The sequence below is a fragment of the Oncorhynchus gorbuscha genome, linkage group LG19 (genome assembly GCF_021184085.1).
Source record: "Oncorhynchus gorbuscha isolate QuinsamMale2020 ecotype Even-year linkage group LG19, OgorEven_v1.0, whole genome shotgun sequence".
Classification (NCBI taxonomy): Eukaryota; Metazoa; Chordata; class Actinopteri; order Salmoniformes; family Salmonidae; genus Oncorhynchus; species Oncorhynchus gorbuscha.
Window position 1 is genome coordinate 7295198 of NC_060191.1, and position 21954 is coordinate 7317151.

Genomic DNA, 21954 nt, shown 5'->3' on the forward strand with positions numbered 1-21954 from the left:
ATCTTGACAGAGCTTGAAGAATTATGAAATTAAATATTGCATAATCCAGGTGTGAAAAACTTTTTTTTTAAAGTAATAACTGCCAAATGTGTTTCTAACATGTCTCTACTCAGGGAGCTGAATACTGATGCAACAACTATATTATTCCATTTTTATCAATCTTCTATTTTTTTATTTTTTTATTCCACTTTGAAAATACAGAGTATTTTGTGTAGATTGTTGACAAAAAAAGTACAATTAAATCCAGTTTAATGCCACTTTGTAGCACAATAAAATGTACAGAAATCCAAGGGGTATGAATACTTTTGCAAGACACTGTATCTATTCCATATGGCCATCTAACCTGGACTACAGGGAGTTCAATGTCTCCCCTCCTATACTGTGCATGCAAAGGCTAAGCCAAATACAACCTACAGTTTGGTCACAAAAGTCTATACAAGGCCAATCCACATAGTATCTATACAAAGCTGATAGCCATACTAACAGATTTCTGCAGCCTGCAGTATGTCTTAGAAGATGAATGCTAATGCAAACGAAGTGAATGCATCCTCCAGTATGTTCTAGCTAGCAGATACACACAGCAAGCTAAGCCCATGCATCCCACAGTATGTCCCAGCATACACTCCTGCCAACCCTGCAGTCTGTTTCTTCCTATTCTCTGTGTATGTGAGCTTATCAGGGCTTACATCACTACTGACTAGTACTTATGACATCTGCGGAAATATTGTTCCAACAAATGTATGCATAAATGAATGTGTAATTTTTGTGATTGCCAATATACTGAGCGTCAGTGCCTAGGGCTGTAGCTCTGTTGCTGTGGTGCAGTATGTTGACTGTGTCATCATGGGATGGGACAGGGGGGTTGTGGGGGATTGTGTTTTGTATTCCATGTTGTGTTCTCTCCTATTCTATTTTGTGACGTTTCTCTGGGCTCAAGCCAAAAACCGAACACACACAACCCCTCTTTTTCGGTGCCTACTGCTGCTATGCTGAATCCTTCTCTACTCTCCTCTTTTTGTCTCCTTGACCCAGTCTCGCTCCCTCCCCTTTCCTCTGCATCTTCCAATAACTTGCGCGTTCCCCCTCCCCCGTCTGTCGCACGTACTCACCCCCTCCCATTTTCTACCTCCTCCCTGTGCCACTCTCTCACTCACCCTCTCTTTCATTTGCTCACATTCTCTCACTTTCCCTACCAGGCTTCACACACACTGCAGGTAATGGAAAACAATATAAATCTATTCCTTCCTTCCTCTCATCCTTCTAAGTCTCCTCTCCTCTGTCTCTCTGCTCTCTGCTCTCACCATTTCATCCCTCCACCGGCTCATATCCTCTGATTAGTCCTTGACCTCACAGCACAGATACCATTGCATCAGCTTATGTGTCTGAACTCACTGACGGTGTGTATGTGTCAAGGAATGACAGCGCATTGAACGTGTGTCCTACTAGTCCATGGTTCGGTGTTGAATGTGTTTGATGGTTGGCCTGTCATTTGCGTTATGGCGTGTGTCACTGTATGTGCTTAGAGTGCATCTGCTTCACAGCATTTACTTCCTGACTATGCATCAGTGTGCTATGTGTGTGTGTGTGTGTGTGTGTGTGTGTGTGTGTGTGTGTGTGTGTGTGTGTGTGTGTGTGTGTGTGTGTGTGTGTGTGTGTGTGTGTGTGTGTGTGTGTGTGTGTGTGTGTGTGTGTGTGAGAGAGAGAGAGAGAGAGAGAGAGAGAGAGAGAGAGAGAGAGAGAGAGAGAGAGAGAGAGAGAGAGAGAGAGAGAGAGAGAGAGAGAGAGAGAGAGAGAGAGAGAGAGAGAGAGAGAGAGAGAGACAGAGAGAGAGAGAGAGAGAGAGAGAGAGAGAGAGAGAGAGAGAGAGAGAGAGAGAGAGAGAGACAGAGAGAGAGAGAGAGAGAGAGAGAGAGAGAGAGAGAGAGAGAGAGAGAGAGAGAGAGAGAGAGAGACAGAGAGAGAGAGAGAGAGAGAGAGAGAGAGAGAGAGAGAGAGAGAGAGAGAGAGAGAGAGAGAGAGAGAGAGACAGAGAGACAGAGAGAGAGAGAGAGAGAGAGAGAGAGAGAGAGAGAGAGAGAGAGAGAGAGAGAGAGAGAGAGAGAGAGAGAGAGAGAGAGAGAGAGAGAGAGAGAGAGAGAGAGAGAGAGAGAGAGAGAGAGACAGAGAGACAGAGAGAGAGAGAGAGAGAGAGAGAGAGAGAGAGAGAGAGAGAGAGAGAGAGCTAGCGAGAGAGAGAGAGAGAGAGAGAGAGAGACAGAGAGACAGAGAGAGAGAGAGAGAGACAGAGAGAGAGAGAGAGACAGAGAGACAGAGAGACAGAGAGACAGAGAGAGAGAGAGAGAGAGAGAGAGAGAGAGAGAGAGAGAGAGAGAGAGAGAGAGAGAGAGAGACAGAGAGAGAGAGAGAGAGAGAGAGAGAGAGAGAGAGAGAGAGAGAGAGAGAGAGAGAGAGAGAGAGAGAGAGAGAGAGAGAGAGAGAGAGAGAGAGAGACAGACAGAGAGAGAGAGAGAGACAGAGAGAGAGAGAGAGAGAGAGAGAGAGAGAGAGAGAGAGAGAGAGAGAGTAGAAGTCTGCTATATTTTTTGTTTATGTCTCCGGCAAAGACATTTAAGAGGTCATTTCTATCTCTCACTCTGTGAATATCACTCACCCCATCTCAGAATATTCATAATTTCTGGCCAAAGGGGGATTTAAAAATTATAGAATCTCTACCACCGTTCCCTTGCTCCTCTCATCTCCCCCCCCCCCGTCTTCTAAAGCTTGTTTTGATAATGCAGAAATCCCTCTGCTGTGTTAGAACATGGCTGTATTAGAACATGGCTGTATTAGAACATGGCTGAGTTAGAACATGGCTGTGTTAGAACGTGGCTGTGTTAGAACATGGCTGAGTTAGAACATGGCTGTGTTAGAACATGGCTGTATTAGAACATGGCTGAGTTAGAACATGGCTGTGTTAGAACATGGCTGTGTTAGAACGTGGCTGTGTTAGAACATGGCTGTGTTAGAACAAGGATGTGTTTAGAACAAGGATGTGTTTAGAACATGGCTGTGTTAGAACATGGCTGTGTTAGAACATGGCTGTGTTTAGAACATGGCTGAGTTAGAACATGGCTGTGTTAGAACATGGCTGAGTTAGAATATGGCTGTGTTAGAACATGGCTGTATTAGAACATGGCTGAGTTAGAACATGGCTGTGTTAGAACATGGCTGAGTTAGAATATGGCTGTGTTAGAACATGGCTGTATTAGAACATGGCTGAGTTAGAACATGGCTGTGTTAGAACGTGGTTGTGTTTAGAACATGGCTGAGTTAGAACATGGCTGTGTTAGAACATGGCTGTGTTAGAACATGGCTGTGTTAGAACATGGCTGTGTTAGAACGTGGCTGTGTTAGAACATGGCTTTGTTAGAACAAGGCTGTGTTAGAACATGGCTGTGTTAGAACATGGCTGTATTAGAACATGGCTGTGTTAGAACAAGGCTGTGTTAGAACATGGCTGTGTTAGAACATGGCTGTGTTAGGAGGAGGGTTGGTGCATGTACTGTATGTGCTAGAAGAGAGGATGAAAGGTGTTTTGCGTGTGTGTATACAGCGGGGAGAACCAGTATTTGATACACTGCCGATTTTGCAGATTTTCCTACTTACAAAGCATGTAGAAGTCTGTAATTTTTATCATAGGTACACTTCAACTGTGAGAGACGGAATCTAAAACAAAAATCCAGAAAGTCACATTGTATAATTTTTAAGTAATTCATTTGCATTTTATTGCATGACATAAGTATTTTATACATCAGAAAATCAGAACTTAATATTTGGTACAGAAACTTTTGTTTGCAATTACAGAGATCATACGTTTCCTGTAGTTATAGACCAGGTTTGCACACACTGCAGCAGGGATTTTGGCCCACTCCTCCATACAGACCTTCTCCAGATCCTTCAGGTTTCGTGGCTGTCGCTGGGCAATACAGACTTTCAGCTCCCTCCAAAGATGTGCCATTGGGTTCAGGTCTGGAGACTGGCTAGGCCACTCCAGGACCTTGAGATCCTTAGTTGCCCTGGCTTTGTGTTTCGGGTCGTTGTCATGCTGGAAGACCCAGCCACGACCCATCCTCAATGCTCTTACTGAGGGAAGGAGGTTGTTGGCCAAGATCTCGCGATACATGCCCCCATCCTCCCATCAATACGGTGCAGTCGTCCTGTCCCCTTTGCAGAAAAGCATCCCCAAAGAATGATGTTTCCACCTCCATGCTTCACGGTTGGGATGGTGTTCTTGGGGTTGTACTCATCCTTCTTCTTCCTCCAAACACGGCGAGTGGAGTTTAGACCAAAAAGCTCTATTTTTGTCTCATCAGACCACATGACCTTCTCCCATTCCTCATCTGGATCATCCAGATGGTCATTGGCAAACTTCAGACGGGCCTGGACATGCGCTGGCTTGAGCAGGGGGACCTTGCATGCGCTGCAGGATTTTAATCCATGATGCCGTAGTGTGTTACTAATGGTTTTTTTTTGAGACTGTGGTCCCAGCTCTCTTCAGGTCATTGACCAGGTCCTGCCGTGTAGGTCTGGGCTGATCCCTCACCTTCATCATGATCATTGATGCCCCACGAGGTGAGATCTTGCATGGAGCCCCAGACCGAGGGTGATTGACCGTCATCTTCAACTTCTTCCATTTTCTAATAATTGCGCCAACAGTTGTTGCCTTCTCACCAAGCTGCTTGCCTATTGTCCTGTAGCCCATCCCAGCCTTGTGCAGGTCTACAATTTTATCAGAGATGTCCTTACACAGCCCACTGGTCTTGGCCATTGTGGAGAGGTTGGACCCTGTTTGATGGAGTGTGTGGACAGGTGTCTTTTATACAGGGAACGAGTTCAAACAGGTGCAGTTAATACAGGTAATGAGTGGAGAATAGGAGGGATTCTTAAAGAAAAACTAACAGGTGATCAAATACTTATGTCATGCAATAAAATGCAAATTAATTACTTAAAAAGCATACATTGTGATTTTCTGGATTTTTGTTTTAGATTCCATCTCTCACAGTTGAATGCGTAGAATGTATGCACACATGACTGTAAGTCGCTTTGGATAAAAGCGTCTGCTAAATGGCATATAAAGTTGAAGTGTACCTATGATAAAAATTACAGACCTCTACATGCTTTGTAAGTTGGAAAACCTGCAAAATCAGCAGTGTATCAAATACTTGTTCTCCCCACTGTATGTGTGTGTGTACGTGTGTGTGTGTGTACATTTGTGTGCGTGCCTGTTAGAGGTGAGAATGAATTGTCTCTGCATTATATTTGACTGTGCACGTCTGTGTGTATGTGTGTGTATGTGTGTGTGTGTTCCCCACAGGATGTCGATAGTGATCATTGTTGCCAGGGAGATCCTGGACTCCAGGGGGAACCCCACAGTGGAAGTGGACCTGCACACTGACAAAGGTGAGAGACTGGTATTTTTCATCATCACTACATGGTGTGATTATTTGAGATATTACATTATCAACTGGTTAATGGGTATTTTCCTTTCCCCTCTATCCTTCACCCCTCCATTCCCTCATTTTCTCAACCCTTCCATTCCCTCCTCCATCTGTCTTCCCCTCCCTTCCCCCATTCCCTCACCCCTCCATTCCCTCAAATCTCTCCCTCCTCCTTCCAGGTGTCTTCAGGGCAGCTGTGCCTAGCGGAGCGTCTACTGGCATCTATGAAGCCCTGGAGCTGAGAGACGGAGACAAAAGCCGCTACAAGGGCAAAGGTGATTGCCGAGAAAGGTGTGTGTGTGTGTGTGTGTGTTCTGTGTGTGTGTGTGTGTTTGTGTGCGTGCGTGCGTGCGTGCGTGTGTGTGAGGGGAAGTGAAGGGGGATAGAGAAATGGGCTAGGAGATGGATGGGTACTAGAGAAGGTATGAGCAGTAAGCCATATTGACTTATGGTAGCACTGTGAGGAGGAAAATTAAGATGCCTACACTAAGTGAGGTGCAGAATGAACTACTTTTCTGTGTCCTTTTCTTCATTCTTATGTCCTGTCTCTGTATCCTCCTCCTCCTCCACCACCTCTTCTTCATCCTGTTTCTTCTCATCCTTCGCGACACCCCTCCTTCTCCTAGGTGTGCTCAAGGCTGTTGGTCACATCAATGACACCATCGGTCCTGCCCTCATCCAGTCGGTGAGTACGGTGGTGAGCGTGTGTGTGTGTGTGTTATGTCCTGTGTTGCAGTGTGTTTGTTTGGGCATATTTGTAACTGAGAGAAAGAGAGAAAGATGTCTTATCAGTCTCTCTAAGATGTGCTGTGTTGCAGGAGGTCAGTGTGGTAGAACAGGACAAACTGGACAAGATGATGATAGAGATGGACGGCACTGAGAACAAGTGTAAGTAACAACCTGTATGAATCACATATGAGGCACCAGCTTGGACTAGTCCTGGTCTCAAGAGCTGGCGTCTGAACATTTTATTCTAACCAGTGCTTTTTCAATTTGATCTTTCCCTTAATTCATACCTATTCATTCTGCTCCCTTCAGCTCAGTTTGGGGCCAATGCTATTCTGGGTGTGTCTTTGGCCATATGCAAAGCTGGTGCTGCAGAGAAAGGTGTCCCCCTGTACCGTCACATTGCTGACCTGGCAGGAAACACAGAGCTAGTGCTTCCAGTTCCTGTGAGTTCATTACCGTTACATTTTCACCTGTATTCAGTTGACTGTCATAGAATACATTTGACCAAAAACCATAACCTACTCTGTAAAAAAAGATAAGATGAAGGCTTCAGAGAGTTATCGCTTTCATTGAATGAACGAATTAATGAATCAATAAATAAAGGAATGAAGGAACTACTGGATAAAGGAATGCAGGAACTACTGGGAAAAGGAATGAAGGAACAACTAGATAAAGGAATGAAGGTACAACTGGATAAAGGAATGAAGGAACTACTTGTCAGGCCCTGACCATAGAGAGCTTTTTATGTCTCTATTTTGGTTTGGTCGGGGTGTGATTTGAGGTGGGCATTCTATGTTCTTGTTTCTATGTTTTGTATTTCTTTGTTTTGGCCGGGTATGGTTCTCAATCAGGGACAGCTGACTATCGTTGTCTCTGATTGGGAACCATACTTAGGTAGCTGTTTCCCACCTATGTTTTGTGCGTAGTTGTTTTCTGTTTTGTGTTTGCACCAGACAGAACTGTTTAGTTTTGTTCCACTTTGTTATTTTGTTTCAGTGTTCAGTTTGAATAAATATTCATGAACACGTAAGAATGAAGGAATGAAGGAATGAAGGAACAACTCGTCGTCGTCGCCGGCCTATTAGCTGCCTTCGATTCCCTTTCCGTTTGTTTCTGTTTAGTGGGTTTAATTGGGTACACCTGTTTTAAGTTAGTGTTTGTTTGTAGGCTATTTAAGGGCACTAGGCCCGTTGGGTATTTGTGCAGGCTTGTTCTCTGTTACCTGGTGTATTGAGTGTTATCTATATTTTTCAGGACAGTTTTAGTCCATGGTATTTTGGAACGGGTTGTTTCATGCGCCCTGGTGTTTTGCATGTCCGTGGCTCCACAGTCTTTGGAATAAAATATCTACGTACAGAATTACCTGCTCTCTGCGCTTGACTCCTCCACTCACCATTATTAGAAGTTGTAACAGAACTACAGGACAAAGGAATGAAGGAACAACTGGATAAAGGAATGAAGGAACAACTGGATAAAGGAATGAGGGAACAACTGGATAAAGGAATGATTGAACAACTGGAAAAGGGAATGAAGGAACAACTGGATAAAGGAATGATTGAACAACTGGAAAAAGGAATGAAGGAACAACTGGATAAAGGAATGATTGAACAACTGGTCAAATGAATGAAGGAACTACAGGACAAAGGAATGAAGAAACTACAGGACAAAGGAATGAAGGAACAACTCGATAAAGGAATGAAGGAACAACTGGATAAAGGAATGATTGAACAACTGGTCAAATGAATGAAGGAACTACAGGACAAAGGAATGAAGAAACTACAGGACAAAGGAATGAAGGAACAACTCGATAAAGGAATGAAGGAACAACTGGATAAAGAAATAAAGGAACAACTGGATAAAGGAATGAAGGAACTAGTGGATAAAAGAATGAAGGAACAACTAGATAAAGGAATGAAGGAACTGCTGGAAAAAGTAATGGAGGAACTAATGTATGAAGGAATGAAGGAACTACTGGAAAAAGGAATGAAGGAACCACTAGGTAAAGGAATGAAGGAACTACTGGAAAAAGGAATGAAGGAACCACTAGGTAAAGGAATGAAGGAACCACTAGGTAAAGGAATGAAGGAACCACTAGGTAAAGGAATGAAGGAACTATTGGATAAAGGAATGAAGGAACAACTGGAAAACAGAATGAAGGAACTACTGGATGAAGGAATGAAGGAACTACTGGAAAAGGGAATAAAGGAACAACTAGATAAAGGAATGAAGGAACAACTGGATAAAGGAATGTAGGAACAACTTGATAAAGGAATGTAGGAACAACTGGATAAAGGAATGAAGGAACTACTGGATAAAGGAATGGAGGAACTCATGTATGAAGGAATGAAGGAACAACTGGAAAACAGAATGAAGGAACTACTGGATGAAGGAATGAAGGAACTACTGGAAAAGGGAATAAAGGAACAACTAGATAAAGGAATGAAGGAACTACTGGAAAAGGGAATAAAGGAACAACTAGATAAAGGAATGGAGGAACAACTGGATAAAGGAATGAAGGAACTACTGGATAAAGGAATGGAGGAACTCATGTATGAAGGAATGAAGGAACTACTGGAAAAAGGACTGAAGGAACCACTAGGTAAAGGAATGAAGGAAGTACTGGATAAAGGAATGAAGGAACAACTGGAAAACAGAATGAATGAACTACTGGATGAAGGAATGAAGGAACTACTGGAAAAGGGAATAAAGGAACAACTAGATAAAGGAATGAAGGAACAACTGGATAAAGGAATGTAGGAACAACTGGATAAAGGAATGAAGGAAACACTAGATAAAAGAATGAAGGAACTGTCAGGATTTGGCCAGGGTTGTTCCGGTTTTTGATCACTAGATGCCCCCATTGTGCCTTTTGACCTTTTGTTTCCCTTGATCCCCATTATTATTTGCACCTGTGCCTCGTTTCCCCTGATTGTATTTAAACCCTTTGTTTTCCTCTGTTCTTTGCTCTGTGTTTGTATGTTAGCACCCAGCCCTAGTACTCTGAGAACTCTTGTTGATCCCGGTGGACTCTCTTGTGGAATTCTGTTTTTTGTTCTTGTTTGTTTGTTTTTTGAGTATCTTTTGAGGCTTTTTGTGCTTTACCTTCCACCTTGTGGATTTACCTTTTTTGTCTTGGAGGATTACCTTTGTTCTTGTAGGATTCCTTTTGAGGTTGTGGAGTTACAACTTTTCCTGAAGAACTTCACTTTTTACTTCATTAAATACACCGTCTCAAGTACTGCTGTGTCTGCCTCATCTTCTGGGTTCTGCCGACTATTCGTGGCTCAGTTGGTTAAGTGACTGTTTCTCACTCCGGAGACCCGGGTTCGTAACCGGGTCCTGACAGGAACAACTGGAAAAAGGAATGAAGGAACGACTGGATGAAGGAATGAAGGAACTACTGGATAAAGGAATGAAGGAACTACTGGAAAAATGAATGAAGGAAACACTAGATAAAGGAATGAAGGAACAACTGGATAAAGGAATGAAGGAACTACTGGAAAAATGAATGAAGGAAACACTAGATAAAGGAATGAAGGAACAACTGGATAAAGGAATGAAGGAACTACTGGATAAAGGAATGAAGGAACTACTGGATAAAGGAATGAAGGAACTACTGGAAAAATGAATGAAGGAACTACTGGATAAAGGAATGAAGGAACAACTGGATAAAGGAATGAAGGAACTACTGGAAAAATGAATGAAGGAAACACTAGATAAAGGAATGAAGGAACAACTGGATAAAGGAATGAAGGAACTACTGGAAAAATGAATGAAGGAAACACTAGATAAAGGAATGAAGGAACAACTGGATAAAGGAATGAAGGAACTACTGGATAAAGGAATGAAGGAACTACTGGATAAAGGAATGAAGGAACTACTGGAAAAATGAATGAAGGAACTACTGGATAAAGGAATGAAGGAACAACTGGATAAAGGAATGAAGGAACTACTGGATAAAGGAATGAAGGAACTACTGGATAAAGGAATGAAGGAACTACTGGATAAAGGAATGAAGGAACTACTGGAAAAATGAATGAAGGAAACACTAGATAAAGGAATGAAGGAACAACTGGATAAAGGAATGAAGGAACTACTGGATAAAGGAATGAAGGAACTACTGGATAAAGGAATGAAGGAACTACTGGAAAAAATGAATGAAGGAACTACTGGATAAAGGAATGAAGGAACAACTGGAGAAAGGAATGAAGGAACTACTGGATAAAGGAATGAAGGAACTACTGGATAAAGGAATGAAGGAACTACTGGATAAAGGAATGAAGGAACTACTGGATAAAGGAATGAAGGAACTACTGGAAAAATGAATGAAGGAAACACTAGATAAAGGAATGAAGGAACATCTAGATAAAGGAATGAAGGAACTACTGGATAAAGGAATGAAGGAACTACTGGATAAAGGAATGAAGGAACTACTGGAAAAATGAATGAAGGAAACACTAGATAAAGGAATGAAGGAACAACTGGATAAAGGAATGAAGGAACTACTGGAAAAATGAATGAAGGAAACACTAGATAAAGGAATGAAGGAACAACTGGATAAAGGAATGAAGGAACTACTGGATAAAGGAATGAAGGAACTACTGGATAAAGGAATGAAGGAACTACTGGAAAAATGAATGAAGGAAACACTAGATAAAGGAATGAAGGAACTACTGGATAAAGGAATGAAGGAACTACTGGAAAAATGAATGAAGGAAACACTAGATAAAGGAATGAAGGAACATCTAGATAAAGGAATGAAGGAACTACTGGATAAAGGAATGAAGGAACTACTGGATAAAGGAATGAAGGAACTACTGGATAAAGGAATGAAGGAACTACTGGAAAAATGAATGAAGGAAACACTAGATAAAGGAATGAAGGAACAACTGGATAAAGGAATGAAGGAACTACTGGAAAAATGAATGAAGGAAACACTAGATAAAGGAATGAAGGAACAACTGGATAAAGGAATGAAGGAACTACTGGATAAAGGAATGAAGGAACTACTGGATAAAGGAATGAAGGAACTACTGGAAAAATGAATGAAGGAAACACTAGATAAAGGAATGAAGGAACAACTGGATAAAGGAATGAAGGAACTACTGGATAAAGGAATGAAGGAACTACTGGATAAAGGAATGAAGGAACTACTGGATAAAGGAATGAAGGAACTACGGGATAAAGGAATGAAGGAACAACTGGATAAAGGAATGAAGGAACTACTGGAAAAATGAATGAAGGAAACACTAGATAAAGGAATGAAGGAACAACTGGATAAAGGAATGAAGGAACTACTGGATAAAGGAATGAAGGAACTACTGGATAAAGGAATGAAGGAACTACTGGATAAAGGAATGAAGGAACTACGGGATAAAGGAATGAAGGAACAACTGGAAAAATGAATGAAGGAAACACTAGATAAAGGAATGAAGGAACATCTAGATAAAGGAATGAAGGAACTACTGGATAAAGGAATGAAGGAACTACTGGATAAAGGAATGAAGGAACTACTGGAAAAATGAATGAAGGAAACACTAGATAAAGGAATGAAGGAACTACTGGATAAAGGAATGAAGGAACTACTGGAAAAAATGAATGAAGGAACTACTGGATAAAGGAATGAAGGAACAACTGGAGAAAGGAATGAAGGAACTACTGGATAAAGGAATGAAGGAACTACTGGATAAAGGAATGAAGGAACTACTGGATAAAGGAATGAAGGAACTACTGGATAAAGGAATGAAGGAACTACTGGAAAAATGAATGAAGGAAACACTAGATAAAGGAATGAAGGAACATCTAGATAAAGGAATGAAGGAACTACTGGATAAAGGAATGAAGGAACTACTGGATAAAGGAATGAAGGAACTACTGGAAAAATGAATGAAGGAAACACTAGATAAAGGAATGAAGGAACAACTGGATAAAGGAATGAAGGAACTACTGGAAAAATGAATGAAGGAAACACTAGATAAAGGAATGAAGGAACAACTGGATAAAGGAATGAAGGAACTACTGGATAAAGGAATGAAGGAACTACTGGATAAAGGAATGAAGGAACTACTGGAAAAATGAATGAAGGAAACACTAGATAAAGGAATGAAGGAACTACTGGATAAAGGAATGAAGGAACTACTGGAAAAATGAATGAAGGAAACACTAGATAAAGGAATGAAGGAACATCTAGATAAAGGAATGAAGGAACTACTGGATAAAGGAATGAAGGAACTACTGGATAAAGGAATGAAGGAACTACTGGAAAAATGAATGAAGGAAACACTAGATAAAGGAATGAAGGAACAACTGGATAAAGGAATGAAGGAACTACTGGAAAAATGAATGAAGGAAACACTAGATAAAGGAATGAAGGAACAACTGGATAAAGGAATGAAGGAACTACTGGATAAAGGAATGAAGGAACTACTGGATAAAGGAATGAAGGAACTACTGGAAAAATGAATGAAGGAAACACTAGATAAAGGAATGAAGGAACAACTGGATAAAGGAATGAAGGAACTACTGGATAAAGGAATGAAGGAACTACTGGATAAAGGAATGAAGGAACTACTGGATAAAGGAATGAAGGAACTACGGGATAAAGGAATGAAGGAACAACTGGATAAAGGAATGAAGGAACAGCTGGATAAAGGAATGAAGGAACATCTAGATAAAGGAATGAAGGAACAACTAGATAAATGAATGAATAAATACAGTATATTGACAAATACTGATGTATGTCTTCCTCTCCTCTCCTCCCCTCCCCTGGTCCATCTCTCCCTCAGGCCTTTAACGTTATCAATGGGGGCTCTCATGCGGGCAACAAGCTGGCCATGCAGGAGTTCATGGTACTTCCTGTAGGGGCGGAGTCTTTCAGGGACGCTGTGCGTGTGGGGGCGGAGCTATACCAGACGCTGAGGGAAGTGATCAAGGAGAAGTATGGCCAGAACGCCACCAACGTGGGGGACGAGGGGGGGTTCGCCCCAAACATACTGGAGAACACTGAAGGTGAGAGAGACAGGAGGAAAGACATATCAAAGACATTACTGCATGGTCTGGAAACAACTTCTGTAGACCCTCAGCTTTCTGTGTTTTCAGATGTGAAGGAAACAGCCTTCCAATTGGTTTACATTGCCTTCAGAAAGTATTCACACTCCTTGACTTTTTCCACATATTATTCTGTAGCAGCCTGGCCTACACGTTTTCCAATGCCTCACAAAGAAGGGCACTTACTGCTAGATGGGTAAAAAATATAAAAAGCAGACATTGAATATCCCCTTGAGCATTGTGAAGTTATTAATTATACTTTGTATGGTGTATCAATACACCCAGTCACTAAAAAGATACAGGCATCCTTCCTAAGTAAGTAGCCGGAGAGAAAGGAAACTTTAAAACAGTTCCAAAGCATGAATCCTTTTTGCAATAAGGCACTAAAGTAAAACTGCAAAAAATGTGGCAAAGAAATTAACTTGGAATACAAAGCATTATGTTTGGGGCAAATCAAACACAACACATCACTGAGTATCACTTCATATTTTCAAGCATGGTGGTGTCTGCATCATGTTATGGGTATTTGTCGTTGGCAAGGACTCGGGAGTTAATTATATAAAAAATAAACGAAATAGAGCTAAGCACAGGCAAAATCCTAGAGGAAACCCTGGTTCAGTCTGCTTTTCCACCAGACACTGGGGGACAAATGTACCTTCCAGCAGGACAATAACCTTAAACACAAGGCCAAATATACACTGGAGTTGCTTACCAAGACAACATTGGTTTTGACTTAATCGGCTTGAAAATCTATGGCAAGACTTGAAAATGGCTGTCTAGCAATGATCAACAACCAACCTGATGGAGCTTGAATAGCTTAAAAGAATAAAGTGCAAATATTGTACAATCCAGGTGTGCAAAGCTCTTAGAGACTTACCCAGAAAGACACCACAGCTGTAATTGCTGCCAAAGGTGATTCTAACATGTATTGACTTAATACATTTGCAAAAATGTCTATAAACATGTTTTCACTTTGCCATTTTGGGGGTATTGTGTGTAGATGGGTGTGAACAAAAATCTATTTAATCCATTTTGAATTCAGGCTGTAATATAACAAAATGTGGAATAATTCAAGGGGGATGAATAGTTTTTGAATGCACCGTAGGCAAGATTCCCAATATTACTGTAAATACAGAAGGGGTTGGAGTCCGTGGTTGTTTTTGAACTGGGCTCATAAATAAACGCAGCATATTGTCTTTCAGAGACAGAGCAAGACAAGCACAATACCCCTGCATTGGATTTATCACTCACTGTTTAATAGCAACCCCCTCTCCCTGCTCACCTTTCTTGTCACACTCCCTTTCCCTGTCTCTCTGTCCTATCTCTGTGTCTTGTCCCTGTGTCCCCCTGTCCCTGTGCCATGTCCCCGTGTCCTGTCCCCCTTTCCCTGTGTCATGTCCCTTTGTCCTGTCTCTCTGTCGTGTCCCTGTGTCCTGTCCCTGTGTCCTGTCCCCCTGTCCATGTGTTGTGTCCCTGTGTCCTGCCCCTTTGCCCTGTCCCTCTGTCCTATCCCTTTGCCCTGTCCCTCTGTCCTGTCCATTTGCCCTGTCCCTCTGTCCTGTCCATTTGCCCTGTCCCTGTGTCCTGTCCATTTGCCCTGTCCCTCTGTCCTGTCCATTTGCCCTGTCCCTGTGTCCTGTCCATTTGCCCTGCCCCTCTGTCCTGTCCATTTGCCCTGCCCCTCTGTCCTGTCCATTTGCCCTGTCCCTCTGTCCTGTCCATTTGCCCTGCCCCTCTGTCCTGTCCATTTGCCCTGCCCCTCTGTCCTGTCCATTTGCCCTGTCCCTGTGTCCTGTCCATTTGCCCTGCCCCTCTGTCCTATCCATTTGCCCTGTCCCTGTGTCCTGTCCATTTGCCCTGTCCCTGTGTCCTGTCCCTCTGTCCTGTGCAGCTCTGGAGCTGATCAAGACAGCCATTGAGAAGGCAGGTTTCACAGACAAGGTGGTGATTGGGATGGACGTGGCAGCCTCTGAGTTCTACAAAGAGGGCAAGTACGACCTGGACTTCAAGTCTCCGCCCAACGCAGACCGCCACATCAGCGCCCAAGAGCTCTGCGACATGTACCAGGGCTTCGTCAATGACTACCCAGGTGTGTGTGTATGTGTGTGTGTGTACCTGTCACCCTAACATGGTTAATTGTTCCATGATATGATTGATTAGGCTACTCACCTCCCGGCAATTAACCCTGATGTCTTGTACTGAAGCTCTCTTTCTCTCTCACACACACACACACACACACACACACACACACACACACACACACACACACACACACACACACACACACACACACACACACACACACACACACACACACACACACACACACACACACACACACACACACACACACACACACACACACACACACACAGCCATAGAGACATGGATAAGCACCAGTAATGGGGAACAGGGCTACATCAGTGCAGCTCCCACCTTGCCAAATGTGCACTGTAGCGCATAATTAAAACCTTCTTAACTGGTGTCAGGAAATGAGGGGAGGCCATCCAAGCTCTCTCTCTCTTTCTTTCTTTCTTTCTCTCTCTCTCGCAGTGCATGCTGGGAGTTTTTTGGAGTTTGAGTGTTTTGTGTGGAGGGCTCTGTCCTAACTTATTTTCTTGATTTCTGTCCTTGGTCTTTTCTTTCCATTTTTATTTTATATGGGGGAGGGTTATTAATGCAGTCTTTGTTTTAGTTTGTTTTAGCGGTATCCACAGGTTTTTTTAAAGTTAGGGTGGAAGAGGACAGAGTTAGTTTCCTGGGGTTTGGAAGGTGTGGTATGCGCAATGGCTTCTCATCCTAGCGCAGAGGAGACGCTGTCGATACGGCATGGATTCAGGGGTGTTCCTGAGAATGGAGTTAAAGTGGAGGAGGATCTGTTTGCAGTCGGTGAACAGGGAGGAGCTGAATTTATACATTCTGCTTCCAGAATGAACAAAGCTGTGATTTTGTTCATGAAAAGAGCAAATTAGGTTGGTAGGCTAATTGCTAGTGGCATATTTGTAAGGGGTGTGTTGGTGCCAATTTAGCCTCTTTCTACCCCTTCGACAAGGGTGGTAGTTGACTTTGTTTCGTTCCGGAGGAAAGTGTTGGTGTTTCTGAATAACAATGAGCAACAGCTAAATGTGCATTTTAAAGTGAGGCATGGGAAGGGGCTCTTCGCAGGGTTTGCTAGCACAGATAGTCTATGGTGTTTTGAGTGTGTGGATTTGGGGCATAAGAGCTTTGCGTGCCCACATAAAGGCCATAGACAAGGTACAAGTGCCAGTGGGGGAAATCGAGATCAATGTGCAGGGGGCAATGAGACACAGACAGCAGAGGCTGGGCCTAGTCATGATATGGATGGTGGTGTAGATAAGGCTGGGACTAGTCAGGCTAGAGATGGTGGGGTAGCTGAGGCTGGGCCTTATCATACTATGTAGGGTGGTGTAGATGAGGCTGGGCCTAGTCAGGCTAGAGATGGTGTGGTAGATGAGGCTATGCCTAGTCAGGCTAGAGATGGTGTGGTAGATGAGGCTGGGCCTAGTCAGGCTAGAGATGGTGGGGTAGATGAGGCTGGGCCTAGTCATACTATGGATGGTGGTGTAGATGAGGCTGGGTCTAGTCAGGTTATGCTAGTGGATGAGGAGAGTATAGTGGGGAAGTGTAAGAGACTAGGGTGGGAGGAGGAGGGTGTCAAGCATTAAAGGAAAAAGGGGACAAGAAATAAGGTGGGAGGGTATAAGGCACCAAGGAACCTTTGCCTGGTGCTCGGGGGGAGGCCCTGACCATAGAGGAAGGGCAGGTGGTCAGGATGGGAGATGGAGATGAGGAGGAAAGTGAGTCTGAGGAAGAGGATGATGAGGATCCGTTTTTTTCAGAATCCACTTCAATGGGTTCGGAGCTGACAGCCAGTCAAGCAGAGGGGTCTAAGTACACGTTGAGGGAACTGACAAGGTTCCTGAATGAGACCAAGGGGGAAAAAGTTCATCTTGAGGCTTTTATTTTCTGATCCGAGAATTTGTATGATCTGTACAACATGCTATGAAAAATGAGGGGCATGGTGTCCTCTCACCCAGGAAACGGTTTAGGTTGAGGAAGTGGATCACAACCGTGCGTAAGGGTCTACCTTCAGATGCTGTTTAGATGTATATTTTTTTCTGGCACTGGGGCTCTATTGGTCTCTTTGTTGCTGGCTTTTCTCCCACTTCTTATGGAGACTCTTTGGGTAGGCTCGCTTAATTTAAATGGTGCCAGAAATGCGGTAAAGAGGAGTGTGTTGGCTGAATATGTAAAACAAAAAAACAGTACAGGTGTTGTTTCTGCAGGAGATGCATAGTGATGTGGTGAATGAAGTCGATTGGGGCTCTGGTGGAAAGGGGCAAATGTGTTGAGCCATGGGACACATTTTAGTGCAGGGGTGGCAGTCCTTTCTGTACCGGGTCTTTCTGTAAAAATTTGCTCCTCAAAGGATATAGCTCCCTTCAGTAACCACAAGCACAACCGTTCCTTGATTTTAACTGGCGGCTTTATTCTGTAGTTTTAGTCAGAATTATCACCTTCCGTGAGAACTATAAAGTAAATGAAAAATACAGTTAAGCACACTCTTACAACCTTATCTTACGAGTGACTTATTAGCTTGGTATAACTCTGAAGTGCTTACATACATAACAGTTTAACCGGCGTTATAACAGGTTCAGATTAACACATGAATAAAGGAACAAATACCTCATTGGCTGCTTATTACAGAAGGGAGGAAATCAAACTTCACACTTATTATTCCTTGCATGAATTCACACTTCATCCTAACATACGCTCTTCAACCTTTATGAACTACACCCGATGACATGAAAACTTAGCTAACGCAGCGCAGGATTGCCTTCCCTCCAAAAGTGTGTTGCTACAATAAGGATCCCCGTTACAACAGTATTAGCTACGTAGTTCCGCTTGTATTATCATTTCCCTCGCACAGTGGACACATAAACAATTCAAACAAAAGACAACGACATAACCTGTAAGTCTAACTGTCAGTTACAAAGGAGGTGTGTAGGGGTAGGCTGCTTGTTGTAAAAGCAGAAATTAACAACATGGGTTTTGTCTTCATAAATGTCTATGTGCCTAACACAGGGAGAGAGAGGGGGGTTCTATTTGGGTGTCTTAGACAGGAACTCTCACAGGTAGCGCCTGAGGAGATGCTGGTGGTCGGCGGGGACTGGAGCTGTACAATGGATTTTACGAAAGACAGAAATGGGGAAGAGCCTCATTCAGTGTCAGTGGGAGTGTTAAGGGACATCATTGATCAGTTCGACCTAGTGGATGTTTGGAGAATTAAACATCCCAACACAAGGCAGTATACATGGGTGAAGGTTTTTGGGGCTAGGCTGAGTGCAGAGCAATAGGCTGTTGGTGTCACGGCTGATGAAAGGAGAGGAGCAAGGTGCAGCGTGGCAGGTGTTCATACTTTTATTTGAACTGAACACTAAATAACAAAATTAACAAAGAGAATGAATGAAAACCGAAACAGTCAGGTGTAGAACTGAAACCTGTCAGGTGCAGAAACACAAAACAGAAAATAACTACCCACAAAACCCATGTGGGAAAAAGCTACCTAAAGTATGGTTCCCAATCAGTGACAACGATAGACAGCTGTCTCTGATTGAGAACCATACCCCGCCAAAACAAAGAAATAGAAAACATAGAAAAAGGACATAGAATGCCCACCCAAATCACACCCTGACCAAACCAAAATAGAGACATTAAAAGCTCTCCAAGGTCAGGGCGTGACAGTTAGATGCAACCATTCTCCCGGTGGGGTATTCGGATCACCACATAACCATGGCTCGGCTGTCTATTTCACCAGGGCCTCGGCAGGCATCCTATTGGAATTTTAATGTAAAGCTTTCAAGATGCCACTTTTTGCTCAGGTTTCAAGATTTTTTGGGAAAGGTGGGGGCAGCAAAGAGAGGAATATGAGTCTCTGAGTCAATGGTGGGATGTGGGGAAAGTCCAAATTCGGCTTTTCTTTTCTGTCAACAGTATACAGCTCTCTCATCCTCAGAGGCTAGGAGATTACTGGGGGAACTCGAGCATAGTATTAGTGAGATGGAGGTAGAGATGGTGGGGCAAGACAATGTATGCCTCCAGGCTAATTTATCTGAATTACGTAGGGACCTGGGCAGTTTTTTCCAGGTTAAAGCAAAGGGAGCACTTGTAAGAGCTAGGTTCTCTATGCTCAAGGAGATGGATACTCCCAGCTCCTCCTTCTTTGGTTTGGAAAGACAGAGCCAAGAGTATGCATTGTCTATGGCTGTCTGATGGGCAGGTGACCTCTGTGGTGGGGGAGATGCGAGAGTGAACTGTGGAGTTAAATACTGAGTTGTATAGGGCAGAAATGTGTGATCCTATGTGTGCTCAGGTCTTGGTCACAGAACTCCCTAAGCTCTTTCTGGCACAGAGGGATGAAATGGACATTCCTCTGTTGTCCCATGAAGTGGCAGAGGCCGTAACCCAGATGTACCCCGGTCGTGCACCGGGGGTCGATGGACTCCCAGTGGAGTTTTCTAAACAATTCTGGGGAATAATTGGACTGGACTTATTTTGCGTGTTGCGTGAATGCATTGGGGTAGGAGAGTTGCCGATGAGCTGTCGTCAGGCGGCTCTGACTCTCCATCCCAAAAAAGGGGACTTGTGTGAACTTAAGAACTGGAGTCCTGTGGCATTGCTCTGTATGGACTTCAAGATATTTGCCAAGGTCTCTCTAACAGACTGAAGTCCCACCTGGACTCGATAGTACATAAGGACCAAACATATTGTGTACTGGGACGCTCAATCACGGACAACTTGTTCTTAATTAGGGACATGTTGGACTTGTCGAGAGTTTCTAATGTGAACTTTGGACGGGTCTCTTTACATCAAGAGAAGGCTTTTGATAGAGTGGACCATGAGTATCTGTTTAATTTGATGTTTGGGTTTGGGGAAAGGTTTTTGACCTTTGTGAAGATGTTTTATGCTGGGGCATCATGTATGGTCAAGGTGGGAGGGGGGCTCAGTAGGACAGTCTGAGTGAGACGAGGCATTAGACAAGGATGCACTCTATCGGGGCAGTTATACACTAGCCAGTGAGCCTTTTTTGGGCCTGCTACGCAGGAGACTGCAGGGAGTGTGCTGGACAGACATGGGTGTGGTGACAGGCATAGCAGTGTCAGGGTATGCAGATGACGTTTCTTTGATGGTCAGGATATGCAGGCACTAGAGACTAGTCTGAAGGTGTACGAGGGTGCTTTGTCAGCTAAGGTAAGAGCAAAGCTCTGTTATGTGGGCCATGGGGGGGATGTGGCCCCTCCTCTGCTTCCAGGGGGTTTGCAGTGGGGTTTTGAAGGGCTTAAAATGTTGGGGGTGTACCCGGGCCAGGAAGAACTGGGAGGGGCTGTCACGGGCAGTGGTGTCAAGACTGGCCAGGTGGAGGTGGCTCCTGTCCCAAGTGTCACATAGAGGGATGGTGCTGATAATCAACAACCTGGTGGCATCTTCCCTGTGGCATAAACTGGCTGTCCTCAACACCCCCCCCCGCAAGCTGGTGGACTTTTACTGGTTGGGCCAACACTGGATGAGGGCGGCAGTGTTGTACATGACTGTCCACCAAGGAGGACAGTGCCTGGTGGAACTGGAGAGCAGGGTGGCTGCCTTCCGAATTAAGGCGGTGCAGAGACTGCTGTACCATACTGATGTTGGCTGGATGGAACCAGCATGCACGCTGCTGAGGAGAGATGGCGGATTAGGGTTGGACCGGTAGCTGTTCCTCATGAAGCTGGAGAGGCTGAGTACCGCAGGTCTATCAGATATTTACTATGCAGTGCTGAGGGAGGCACTGTCTGAGCCGGTAAGGGGGGTGTTTGAGCAGCCAAAGGGGGAGTGGCCACCCATGTTTCCACTACTGCAGATGACGGCAGAGACTGGGGACTGGAAAGGGGGTCTGGAGGACTTGTTAGATTTTAACACTCTGAACCTGGGGGAGTTTGAGGGGGTGGGCAGTAAAGCCCTCTTCAACCTCTATATTAAGGTAAGGAACATTAGGAGCCTAACAGGAGTGAAGGCACATCAGTGGCAGGGGGTATGTGGGGAGGAGAGTATGGTGGGTTTTAGATAGAGGGGGCTCTACAAACCCCCAGTACCAAAGAGGTCAGGGGACCTACAGTGAAGGGTTCTACATGGAGCCCTGGCCACTAACAGCTGGTTGGCACGGGTTGAACCTGGAGTCGGACAGGGGCGTCCTTTCTGTGTTATGAGAGAAACTGTGATTCATGTGTTTTCTATGTGCGCCAGGTTAATGCCATTAATGTCTCTGTTGGAATATCTGTGTGAGAGGTTGGGGGTGGTTTTTACTGTTGGGATGTATGTAATAGGGTACAGGTATTCAAATAAGGAAAAGGCCAAATGTGGTTTGTTTAAATTTCTGTTTGCTCAAGCAAACTTGGCTATTTGGCTAATAAGGAGGAAAAGGGTCAAAGGTGGGGGGGATAACAGACCCTTTACTATTATTTAATGGGATGGTCTCTGCCCACCTTAGGGTGGAATTTGAATTCTATAAAATGATGAAAAGTGTGGAGATGTTTCAGGAGATATGGTGTGTTGGGGGGGGGGCTGTCTGTATAGCCGGGGGAAGATATTTTGGATATACGGTTGTAGAAGTGGTGAGGGTTTGGTTATTGTGATGTGTTGTTTT

General features: G+C 43.9%; 1 protein-coding gene across 1 annotated transcript in view; it reads left to right on the forward strand.

Annotated features, from left to right (window-relative positions):
- Positions 1–1143: 1143 nt before the first annotated feature.
- LOC124005737 (gamma-enolase-like) overlaps positions 1144–21954 on the forward strand; it is a 23070-nt gene continuing 2259 nt past the window's right edge. The window contains exons 1-8 of the mRNA XM_046315243.1: positions 1144–1214; positions 5354–5439; positions 5657–5752; positions 6104–6162; positions 6296–6365; positions 6516–6649; positions 12992–13214; positions 15145–15342. Coding sequence (XP_046171199.1) covers positions 5355–5439; positions 5657–5752; positions 6104–6162; positions 6296–6365; positions 6516–6649; positions 12992–13214; positions 15145–15342 — 865 coding nt within the window. The 5' untranslated portion in view covers positions 1144–1214; position 5354. The remainder of the gene's footprint in view (positions 1215–5353; positions 5440–5656; positions 5753–6103; positions 6163–6295; positions 6366–6515; positions 6650–12991; positions 13215–15144; positions 15343–21954) is intronic.